Below are 12,258 nucleotides of genomic sequence, written 5' to 3' on the forward strand. Positions count from 1 at the left end.
AACATATCTAGCTAACCAAATGACAAAGTGTTTCAAAACAGAAAAAAAAATCGTCCTTGCTTGAAGTTTGATAAAATTGATAAACCATGTGTACTATTGATTATCAACCACACCCAAACTTGAACGACGTATTGTTGGTACTGACCTAACTCATTTTAGTTTAAAAATAAATAAATGATAATTATTATCAGAACAGTCAAAGACGACGAACAGCTACTATAGTATCCCATACACAACTTTAGACTTCAAACTAAATTAACAGTGTAAATAACGGATGAAGCTAGGATTGTCTAAAAGGATCATGCACTATCATTTCGTTTCTTCAGCTTTATAGCTTGAGAAAGGTTGAATTAAAAAAAAAAAAAACAGGATTAATCAAGCTCCCATGGCTAGGGGAAAATTCATTTTGTACGGTGTTACCTGGGAACCGGATTGTACTCGATCTCACACCAGCTTTGTTTTCTCTGGTGTTTGTTTCATCGTATGGTGCTGCCTTGTTTTTTCGACATACATGTTGCGAGTTTAGGGCGGTTGCATCGATTCTAGAGAGCATCATTATGTATCTTATCACTCAATTGGAAACAAAATAATTATTAATTCTTACGCTATAATAAAGGGCTTGCATCCATTATTCACAGTACCTGTCTGTGTTCTCTGATCGTTTTAGCTTTATCTTTAATGCTGTTCTTTTTATATTACATTATTTTCGCATGTTATTTTTTTTTTCCCGTATCTTTCGCCCGCTCTGTGACCTTGAAGGTTGAAGAAAGGGATTTCCCCTCCCCTGGATCAAAGCAGGTCACAGCCAAAAGAGTGAATTTTGATACATTTGGGTCGCGCGCGCCTGACACGCGTAAAAAAAAAGGAAAACAAAAACACAAATAGCTGACACGACCTACTTCCTAATTTCTCTCGCAAACCACGGATGTCAGTGATGTTGCACATTATTATATGCACAGTATTAGAATCAGTGCAGTGCGATTGATGTCCACGTACAAAAGCACTGCGTACATGATTGTGTATGTTGTGTTTTTGCTGTTCGCTATCGGATCCACGTCTACGTCTATCTGTGTCATCACGAGCGCTGTTCAGTTGCTTGAGATTGCTCCGTAGTTGACGGACGTGTATAACGTGTATGGATATTTGTGACGTGTTCGTGACACTTCTTGTAACGTAGATTATGGCGTTTTCTGCGAGTCAGTTCGAAGAAGATTATCTCTCCGATAAATCTTTGCCGTTGGGATTTTTTCATCGCTCCCTCGTCTTTCTCATTGAACTGATCGTTTTGGTCTTTCGCGTGCTGTTCAACGTGACACGCAGCCTGTACCGATTTGCCGTCCCCGCTAGCCCCAAGTACGTGTATGGACGTACTGTTCTCATCACCGGTTCTGCCAATGGCCTCGGAAGGCTGCTGGCCGAGGAATTCGCCAACAGAGGCGCTCAGCTCGTGCTGCTCGACATTGACATGGAGGGAAACAGAGAATTGGCCAGCGAGCTCTGTTGCAAAGGGAGGTCAGCCCACGCATATTACTGCGACCTCAGCCGAAGGACTGACTTGTATTCAGTGGTGGCCGAGATCAAACGCGACATCGGAAACATTGACATTCTGATCAACAATGCGGCGACACTCAGCGGCAAGCCGGTGCTCCAGTGCTCCGAGGACGCCATCGAGAAAGTTTTGGAGGTCAACACCATGGCATACATTTGGGTAAAAGATTGTCATCATATTCATAACTCCAATTTCCAAAATGGACGTTCTTGTTACAAAATTGTAAATTTGCATGTGCCCACACCTTGTTTGTTAACTACCACCTCCTCCTCTTTCTCTGGCCCTAGTGACGTAGACTCTAGTCTAGTTAACTATACACAGCCCAGTCGCTGTACATGGTACGTCGCATAGCGTAACAGTGTCTGGTCGGGCTATAGTCTAGAACCCTAGTGTACTTTCCCCTCACCTGTTTGTCAATTGATCTCCAGAGTCCAAACATGCGCAAACTCACCCTAACGTTAGTTATTCAGTAGGCACCCTAACCCCGTCGCGGGGCGCTGTAACATAGTAACGGTACGTATTTTGTCCGTATGGGGTCGCTGCTGCGGTTATAGGCACCCTAACCACTAACCTAAAATACTTGCATCTGAGTCTCAAAAGTTGAATAGAAGTTAGATCTAAGTTTTCACACTTTAAGTGATTACTACAGCTGTAGTGTCAGAAAATCATTGGAAAATCTTGATTGCTGGAATTGCTGCTCTGTACACGAGCACAGTACGAATACGTTCAGCGCATGCATGTAGAGTCCTGATTTCTAGTTCTACTAGTACTAAAGGTGTTCTAAGGGTCAATTTTACTATTTTTAGTCTGAATGAAGCGACACAGCATTTTTTTCTATGGTGTCATTGAAGAGCTAAAATTTGTTTTGCGTTTGCCTTGCGTTTATAGCAGTTGTAGAATGTGGTCTACATGGTAGCTGCATAGCGGTTGAGCGCCTGTGCGAATGTTTTAATGCTGCCACTTTTCTTTTTCAACCTGTGTAATTCTTTCTTTCCTTCCTATTCATCTTTGCTTTCATCCAGTTTTGATTCATCTCTTAATACTCCTACAAATGTACCACTGGCCCGTTGCATAAAAGTTACAATTATGGTAACTTTGCCTTCCAATGGTAACTAGATCTACCAGTACCATGGCAACAATACTCAACAGCCAATCAAAATCAAGAATTCCATGGAAGTTACCATTGGATGGCAAAGTTACCATAATTGTAACTTTTATGCAACGGGCCCCAGGTGTTTTTTTTTTTTTCATTGTAATTGCTTTCCTCTTTTCTTTTCAAACATATCCATCTCTCCCTTGCTCTCCTTTACTGTATATGTCTAATGCAAGTTTCTCTTCTTTCTTTCCTTTTATCATCTTTTACTGTACTCTCTATAATAGAGTATTTTGTAAACCTTTTGTTTCATTTTTCTGGGTTTGACTTGTAATAATACAGTGTATCTTTTCTTTCATTTCCTTTCCCGCTTTTCCTAGCCTTTCCCTTTTATATTCTTTCACCCTTGTCTTATAACCACATTTTTCACAATCGTCTTTCATTCACATACACACACACTTTTGTGTTTTTGTCCATCTTTTATTTTTTGTTCTTTTCCATATAAACAATGATATACAAATTATTTGGTTGCAAAATAATACAAATTTCATAATGACAACACACATGCCACATTCATTATGACAACATAAATTCCACATTGTCAATATTATGAATGAAAAAGAAAAAAAAATGTACGTAAAACAAAACACACTCACACCCTCACACACACACACACACACACACACACACAACACGAACAACCCCAATCCTCAAATCGGTCGCTACTGCGACTCGGTACAAGCTGAGAGAAAGGCGAATTAGTATTATATTTTTAAAGACACCAAAGATAGCTACATTCAGATCAATCGCGGTGCTCGCTACCGTGAACATGTTTTGTACACCGTGCTGCGCTGTTTGCTCTTTATGATGTGCAACGCAGTTATCGCATAGCGAGTACAATGTAGCTGCGATTAACATAATTCTGAGAAGTAGAAAAGTGTCAAAACGGTGAAAAATCCATTTCTATTGGACTTGAATCTCACTCGGGTGCAAATTATTCGAGGCCGTTGGGTATTTAGATTGAGTTTGTGCATGTTTGGACTGTATTGGGGGTCATTTGACAAACAGGTGCGAAAGTACACTAGCGCCTCTTTCTCCTCCTCCTCCTCTTCCTCATCATATGCTGCTGTTCATCAATGTTGTTGTTAGAGCATCTAGACTAGGGCCTACACATTTTTCTTGGAGGGTTAGGGTTAGGGTTTTATAAGGGTTCTAGGTTGTGATACTGATAGGGTCTTAGAGCCAGAGGTTTAGTGTAATGTGAGGATTAGCATTAACTGGTAGAGTTGTAGTTACTTGTTTGTGGATAGAACTTTTGTTTGGCTTAGCATGCAGATAATTCATGGTCCAAGCAATTGTTGCAGGAGCAAATGTCATGGAAGTGTGGATTTAAACTACAGACTGTTGAGTGTTGTTGCTATAATGTTTTTGAATACAAATGACTCATTTCCTCTATAAAAAAAAGGTGGAAACGCCTCTTTGATTTAGACTGTCCATACAATACAGTGCACTCATCAATGTGTGCAGGAATTATTGGGTACAATCTGTGCATAGATTTATATCTGGTGTCATGTTAAAGGGATAGTACAGTATTGGTAGAGATGAGAATTTGGCTTTTAACTTTTTGCGAGATACCAAGAAAACACTTATGATAGAGTACAGAGCATACCATTTTAAGAGGAATTCAAAGTTTATTTGATGAAAATCGGGTTTGGAATCACTGAAACATCCAAAAACAAAGTAAAACAAAGTGATCGTAATAAAGTGTGGGTCCCACACTTTATTAGAATCGCTCTTTTTTGGATATCTCAGCCATTTCAAAACCCATTTTCATCAAATAAACGTTGAATTCCTCATAGAATTACATGCTCTTTCATATTTCATGAGAAGTTTCTCCTTATTTCACCAAAAAATGCTAGAAATCCGAAATTAGGTCTCAACCAAAACTGTACGATCCCTTTAACTGTGCGCCCTGGGGTTAGTGTCATATGGGAGTCAGATCAAGTTGTAAATTCAGCAACACTCCATACATAGAATAATCCAAAAATGTGAAACACACACTCAGGCTACACTTTTGCATTTGATCTATTAGTAAAAAAAAACCAAAAAAACAAAAAAAAACATTAAGTGTAGGTCCTATACTTGTAATAAATCACTGAGAAGCCATCCAGAGGTGTTGTAATTCTCTTTATCATGATAACAGTGGATTTGTGATATTATCATGATTATGATGAATGATTGACATGATCAAGGAGACTAAAGTTTTAACAAGCTGTAAAATCAATATCTCATTACATGCCATTATAAATATCATATTTTAAAGAATTATAGTTCTACTAATCATAATTTAGTATCATTATGTACACTCTTCTCTGCTTTAGTGCCCATCTGTGTAGAACCTGTGGTGGCTTCCTCCTGTATACAGGGCCACTACTTAAGATAATCCCCCGAGAGAAAAGCCATGCTAAAAGTAAAAGCCCTGTCTAAAGGAGCCACCTATCTATAATGGCCATTTCTTTCATCTTCCTTGGTTGACTGAGCACTGTAGATGGGTTTGACTGTGCCACATACACTGTAATCTGTGTTCCAAAAAGAGAGATTACTGTCGCTGTGATTTCTTTGACAATACATAGAGGGTTCTACACAGGTAGTTGATGATCACAAGTGTTTGTGGCAATGGTGTCACTGACAAGGATATGAAGGGAATTGATGAGGGTAGAAAAAAGGAGGATGTAGAAAAATCAGGACAAATGGAGGTCATTGCCCTTGAGTGGGGTTATTATACAGAGTTTGGTCTAGTTGGTTTCACAGAGGAAACACTCTGCAGGGAAAATGCTATAGGCCTAAACAAAGGAAATTATGCTTTCCGTTATCAAATGTATACTGCAAAGATATACACTGCCCATTACATGTATCTACCAATGCATGTACGGTACCTTACTAGGTTTACAATAAAGTACTGGTAAATTAGGCGATACGATTTTGAAACTGTTTTATATTTGGTAGATTGCTTGAAAATCTCTTCTGCAAGTACTGGTACTGCTAAAATATGTTTTTTGGAATTTACCCCTCCCACCCCTTCCCCCCCCCCCCCCCCCCCAAAAAAAAAAAAAAAAAAGAAGGGGAGGAGGTCTTGTCATACAAGTAGGAAGAGCAATTTCTCGCTTTGTTCTCTTGTTTCCCTTTTCTTTAATACCCCATTCCCAAGCGATCATCACTTTAAAGAAAAGCTTACTACATAAATGTTTTGATGTGCAGTCTACTGCATTTTGTCTTTATCAATATTATCACTTAGTTTGACAGTGATTAGTCATTCATTGATGACAAATTTACAATTTCTGTTTACATTGTGTTGTTTTCAGTAATGTTGAAAAGTAATTATCAATGATGTTATTTTGTACTGAAATGTTGTAAAATGCAGAAATAAAGTCAAACCAAAGCAAAGCAATATTGATATTTTTTAAATCTCAACTCAAAATGAGACCAAAAGAAAATAATTATCAGTGATGATATTTTGTACTTTAATGTTGAAAAATGTGCAGATGTAAAACCAAACCAAACAAAACCAAACCAATTTATTGAGTTTTTTTTTTTTAAATCTGAACTCAAAACAAAAACAATGCTCGAATCTCCAGTTCTTCTTCTCTTTTTCACAATCTCTTGTGCCTGCCCTTGTTATCCCTGAAGCTCATCAAGGCATTCCTCCCTGAAATGCTGAAGCGCAACCAGGGCCATGTGGTCAATATCGCCAGCCTGGCTGGCTTCGTCGGGGTCAACGGCCTGGCCGACTACTGCGCCAGCAAGTCGGCCATCATCGGCTTCACGGAGGCGCTGAGCTACGAGCTGAAACAGATGAAGAAGAGCGGTGTGCACCTCTCGCTCGTCTGCCCGTCCTACATGGAGGAGGGGATGTTTGCCGGCTGCAAGTCGAGGTAGGTATGATCCAGGAATTTTTATGAAATTTTGAAGGATTTCAAAAAATCTTGTGGCATATAGGGTCAATGAACTTGGGAGTTCAAGCTGCACATATTTGAGGTTTGCGTACACGCACTCAAGCGTATGCTCTGCTCAACATGCCACACAGCAGGAAGCTGACGAGGTAAACACAAGGTTTGGCGATTTTGTGCATGCATCTATGGTTGGAAATGAGCTGCTTGGCAGAGGTCTGCGCTCTCCAAGTGCATTTCTAGTTAAAATACATGTTGCATTATTGGCATGATTGAGGTCATTTTTGTAGAGGTACTACTGTTTGTGAAATATCTTGACAAAGTCAACCCTTTGAATGCCACAATAATTACCACTCCATAGGTTTATGTGTGAAATTTTTATGCACATTTGACTCATTGGGATAGAAAGGGTTAACGTAGTATACATCATACTTATAACTTATAATGTGCTTCATGAATCAAACATTGCAAGAGAAAGGTGTCACAATAATGCAATAACCCAATGACCACATACAGTTGGTGTATGTATGCTTATTTTCCATCAGTTTCAAGGAATTAAAGCACTTGTACAGCTGATCATTGGAATGTTCACAGTATATATGCAACATGATCATTGCCTTTTTGTGCTTGGTGTGTGTACAGATTTCCTGCTCCCCTGAAGTCTAAGAGAGCTGTGGAGATGATCATGCAGGGTATTCTCACCAATCAGGAAAGGATTTTTGTGCCGTGGTACGCCCAGTATATCCCAGCAGTAAAATCGTAAGTATGCGCAGACTACATCGTACAATACAGTGCATTTAACCGTTTAATGGTTATAGCGAATGCCAACAAAACTCTCATTTACAACGAAGTAAAAATTAGGGTCCCAAGATTATTATCTGTATTTTTTTCATACTGGTGCTTTATTGTCCAGCTATAATGAAATTTCAGTATAACAAAAGAGAACTGTGGATCCTGAAAGGCATAATTTACCATTTGCAGATGAAAGCAATTAGTGCTTTAAAATAGTTCTAAAATGTGAGTTAGGGATAGAAACAACTACTGTCAAAATTTGAATCCGTATAATGGATGTTAAGTGTTGTTAAATACACAAAATGTGAACAATAGTTATAATAAAAATGTTTCCAGACTAAACCGTATACAGTTACGGTTTATTGAGAAAAATCCTGATATCTCCTTATATTTTAGGTTTTATGGCAAATATTTCATATGGTAGGATGTTTTATGATACAACAGACCTACACATGTGCATTAAATGTGATATCTTGAACATTTTTGAAATCACTGCTCCCAAAGGTATACTGGACCTTGAAGACTTGGTTAGTTTCTAATAGGAATTGCCTGTGTATGACATCCATATTCCACTAAAGTTAAGAGATTTTTTTTTTTTTTTTAAAGTGTATTAGTAACAGATGAGCTGCAAAAGAGATCAAAATACCTTCCTTGTGAGCACTGGCATGTCAACGTGAGAACAGACTCGTTCAGCATAATCAAAGTCGGGATCAGGTTACTTAGTTGCAAGATGTGCTTTACGTAGGCCTAGGCATGTACAGGCAGAAGTCTGTGACAGTGACATCGGGGAACACATAGTAATGCAAGAACACCAAAACTTGTGTGCCAAGCTTTTGTTTCATGTGAACTGTTAACCGATCATTCTGTGTCTCTAGTCCAAGGTGTGTTACAAGTTTGTCCTGTTCTTGTCACAATAGGATGTTATTTTCTCAGTCCCATGAACTTACCCCATACTTTTAATAGTTTAGTAACAGTAACTCCAGAGAAGATATATTTTATGTGACTGTGTTCTTGTTCAAATTCCCCCTTCTTTTCCAATATTCATTAAATTTAGTAACAGTAACTCCAGAGAAGATATTTTTGCATGGCTGTGTTCTTGTTCAAGTCCTCCCCCACCCCCCCCCCCACATTCATTCAATTTTTTCTGGATTTATGGTATTAAGTACCCAAATAGCATATCATACAGAGGAATCTACAGGATGGATATATGTATGACATTGATATTTAAAACTATTGTATATTTTGTATAATTTGTGACTTTGGATTTGCAAGGCATTTGTATACAAATGGTTGAATTCGTGATCTACAGCCACTTCAAAGAAGTGTAAAGTAAATGTTATCCCTTTTGAGAAGAAATGTCAGAGATTTCCCACCTTTAAAACAACATTCACTTTCTCTCACTGGAGGCAATACATTTGCACATCATTTTTTTTCATTGTATACCCAGTTGACTTGTGCGATTAGGAACCAACAACAACAACAACAACAAAACCCACTGCAAAATATGTGGCATATACAGTACTAAGCTATTGATCGTCAGAGACAGACCACAGCAGATAATAGAGAAGCATTGTCCAGGATTTTTTTTTTATAATTTTCAAGTTAACTCTGTCAAATCCATAACGACAAAATGTGTTGTTCATCTAGGTCTTCTATAAATACCACTGTGTAGTCTGGACAGGGCAGGGTGCCATTGTCCTGCATGGCCTTGGTTGGTTAGTTTACACTTGTCCATCTGCCTAGTCATCATAATCTGATTAGTCTGTCTGGCCGGCCTAAAGTGACCACATGGTGTAACGATGTGACCAGATCTCATGGTGCAATGAGGCCAGAGAACAAAAGGCACTAATGAAGGCAAAGTTTGAAGATTAAAGGTGTCAGTCGAGTATTAACCCGTTGAGGACGAGTCCCAAGTATACTCGGGTAGGTGTCTATGGGAAATGCGTGTTGTAACAAAATCAGTCCATCCTCAACGGGTTAAGTTAACCGTAGTATCATTAAGACAGTTGAATATTGGTTACTGTATACACCATAACAATTTGCTGTTGTTGTTGTGCTTTTTTTGTTGTTGCAATTTTTGGTAAATTCTTGTGTCAGGTGATATTTGCATATTTAGCAACATGCAAAAATATTAAAGGTGCATGGTCCCGGTGTTTTAGTCAAATACGCGGGCGCACGGCGCAAGTTTCCTATAGGGACCTACGCTACTGATTCCTCTTTAGCGCTTACGCTTTGGCCCACTTTCCCGAGTCCGAAGAAGTCCGATTCACTGTAGTCGGTGGTCGGATCACAGTTCGGCTCATGATTCGGCTGAGGGAGGAGATGACAGCTTTATCAAAAGTTCTTCTTTTGTGATGTCATAATAACAAGCACATATGCACGCACCCTGTCATTACTACAGACTGCGCGATGCGCAGAGAAGACAACAAAGGCAACGTAACTTAGCAACACCTACGCACTTTACTCTTGATGACAGCTAAACTTCGGTAATCTTCGTATCAATGCTAACGGTGATCGGCAGTATCATCAACAGCACCCTCTACACTACTGGGACTATGCACCTTTAACTCTGATCCTGACATGAATGTGACATGCACTCATTTATTTCTCATTTCATCAATACACTTCACAGTTGAATGGCAATTGGTTTCATATCTATCATCTTTTTGTCTAACTTCTCAAACATTTTTGCATTTTCATCAAGTGATTGTGGGGCTATGTAGCAGTTCTTACTTATTTCACATATGAAATGACAACAAATAATTCTTGGAAGTGTCATATGGAAGTTTGATGATAATTAGCCTCTGCATTGAAATTCCTTGGGTTTTTTTTCTGTTAAAAGGAAATTTAAACAAAATTCTTGTATTTTCCATGGCAGGAAAAATAACACGCCTAGAATTGAGACTAATACAACATTTCAGTTGAAATTTTCACAGCATCTTAGTTGTGTAAGGACTACAGCATCATCATAATCATATTGATATATGATAATGATATGGTCTCCTTTATCCAGGGTAGCCTCTTCACTGTTACCACTGCTCTACCAGAGAGACCTGCCATTATGTCGACCAGTTGTTCAAGAAACCATGAACAATGATGTTATGCAAAACTCATCTCAATATTCATTCTTTCTGTCAACATGCCCTCACTAGATTACTGAGCTTGGTAATCCTGCAGCTTGCTACAGCTGACCTAGAAATGATTGCAGGATGATGATAGTCTGTATTCATTCGTGTGCACCACACTGGATTTATGAGCCAGCATTCTCACTGTCAATATTAGCGAGTTTTAGATCTGTGAACACGTTAAAGACAATGCCTCCTCCTGTGTTGAACAGTGGAAACAGTGGTCTTGCACATTTGCAGAACACCATTTTTCACCTAATAGCATCAACTTAGCATTCGCATTTCAGATCTAAAGCTCACTATTGCCATCCATGGTAGTAAACATGCAAACTTGGCTACAAAGTCGTGAAGTACAGTATATTTGGTACATTATTCTTATTTTTCACCATTATTCTGAACAGTTTTCTCTCGTTTCTGTTTGATTTCTCTTTCCGCGCCAGATTCCTCCCTGTCCGAGCCTTCACTGCTCTCCTGGACTTCAGCGGGGGCGGCGGGGTCGGCTTTCTCAGGAACTTCAAGGGTCCCAGGACCTGGAGCGGCTAAGTCCAGACGCTGCTGTGACCCAGTGGCCTCATGCAGACTGGTACTCCCACCAACACTGCTAGGAGTCTGGGGCAGGCAGCAGTCTACACTGGTGTCACCCTTTATTTTAAGGCTGCCGATGGTTTGCAAAGGGCAGTTTGTGGCCAGCCATCTTGCATGTGGAGCTACAGCTTTTATTGCCAAGTATAACTTTAATACCGGTATATTTTAAGACTCAAATCACAAAAACTCAGTGGAAAGTACAATGCAAGAAAAGGCCTTGAAAGTCAGGCAACATAAAGTGCATATTAACTTGAGAGCAAGAAGGGCTTTATTGCCATACAAGAGTGAATCATGTTAAAGGCCCCCTGCATCTCAACTGGCCATGTGCGTTACTGTAAAGGTGTCAATGCACCATCTTCAGAGTGTGTTGGGGGCCACATGCCAAACTATGGAGGCCTCAACTGGAACAAACCTTCCCCCTATGAGCCTTCTACAGTACTTAGTGATTCATGCTGTTTTAAAGGGTGCTTGAAGAGATACAGGTATACCATAAATTTGTCAAAGTTAAAATCAAGCCAAATGCCAAGTTTGCAATAGAGTGAAAATTCTCATCACTTTCTGATGCCCTTTCTCTTTTTTTCTTGTCAGATTTTCAGTGTCTTCCACTCTGGAGAAGAGGAAAAATTTGGGTGTAAACGATGAAGGATCAGAGTTTAAAATTATTCATGTACTCATGACTGGTTTGTTGTTTGTGTATGATAGTACAATTGTATCATTATTGTGATGAAGGGCCTTTGAAGGGGCAAGTAATGTGAATACTATATACGCTATATATTTCGCGTGGGTTTTATTTTCGCGAATTTCGCGAGTCGGGAGCTATTCGCGAAATTAACACCACGCGAAAATATTACCTTCCAAAATGAATCCCTTGCCTTGACGATACGAACATTTTACGGCTTACCGAACAGACCATACTGGCTAAGCTTGTTTACGTACATATGCATGTCCACGTCTAACTAACGGTTACTACATTTAGTATACACAGCCCAATCGCTGTGGTAGCATTCGTTGCTAGTAAGTTGAAAATTCACACTTTCTTTGCCACTTCATATTTTCTCTGGTCCCCCATTCGCGAATTTAACCACTCGCGAAAATGTGTGACATCGGCAATTCGCGAAAATTTATGTACGCGAAAATTATAGCGTATACAGTATATTAGCAGGAATT

General features: G+C 39.3%; 1 protein-coding gene across 1 annotated transcript; it reads left to right on the forward strand.

The window, feature by feature from the left end:
* Positions 1–1,139: 1,139 nt before the first annotated feature.
* Positions 1,140–11,049, forward strand: LOC140239824 (epidermal retinol dehydrogenase 2-like). The gene is made up of 4 exons (XM_072319645.1): positions 1,140–1,708; positions 6,330–6,574; positions 7,232–7,348; positions 10,947–11,049. The coding sequence occupies exons 1-4, from the start codon at positions 1,181–1,183 to the stop codon at positions 11,047–11,049; spliced, it is 993 nt and encodes a 330-aa protein (XP_072175746.1). The 5' UTR covers positions 1,140–1,180.
* The last annotated feature ends 1,209 nt before the right edge of the window (positions 11,050–12,258 follow it).

This window comes from Diadema setosum, chromosome 16 (genome assembly GCF_964275005.1).
Source record: "Diadema setosum chromosome 16, eeDiaSeto1, whole genome shotgun sequence".
NCBI lineage: Eukaryota > Metazoa > Echinodermata > Echinoidea > Diadematoida > Diadematidae > Diadema > Diadema setosum.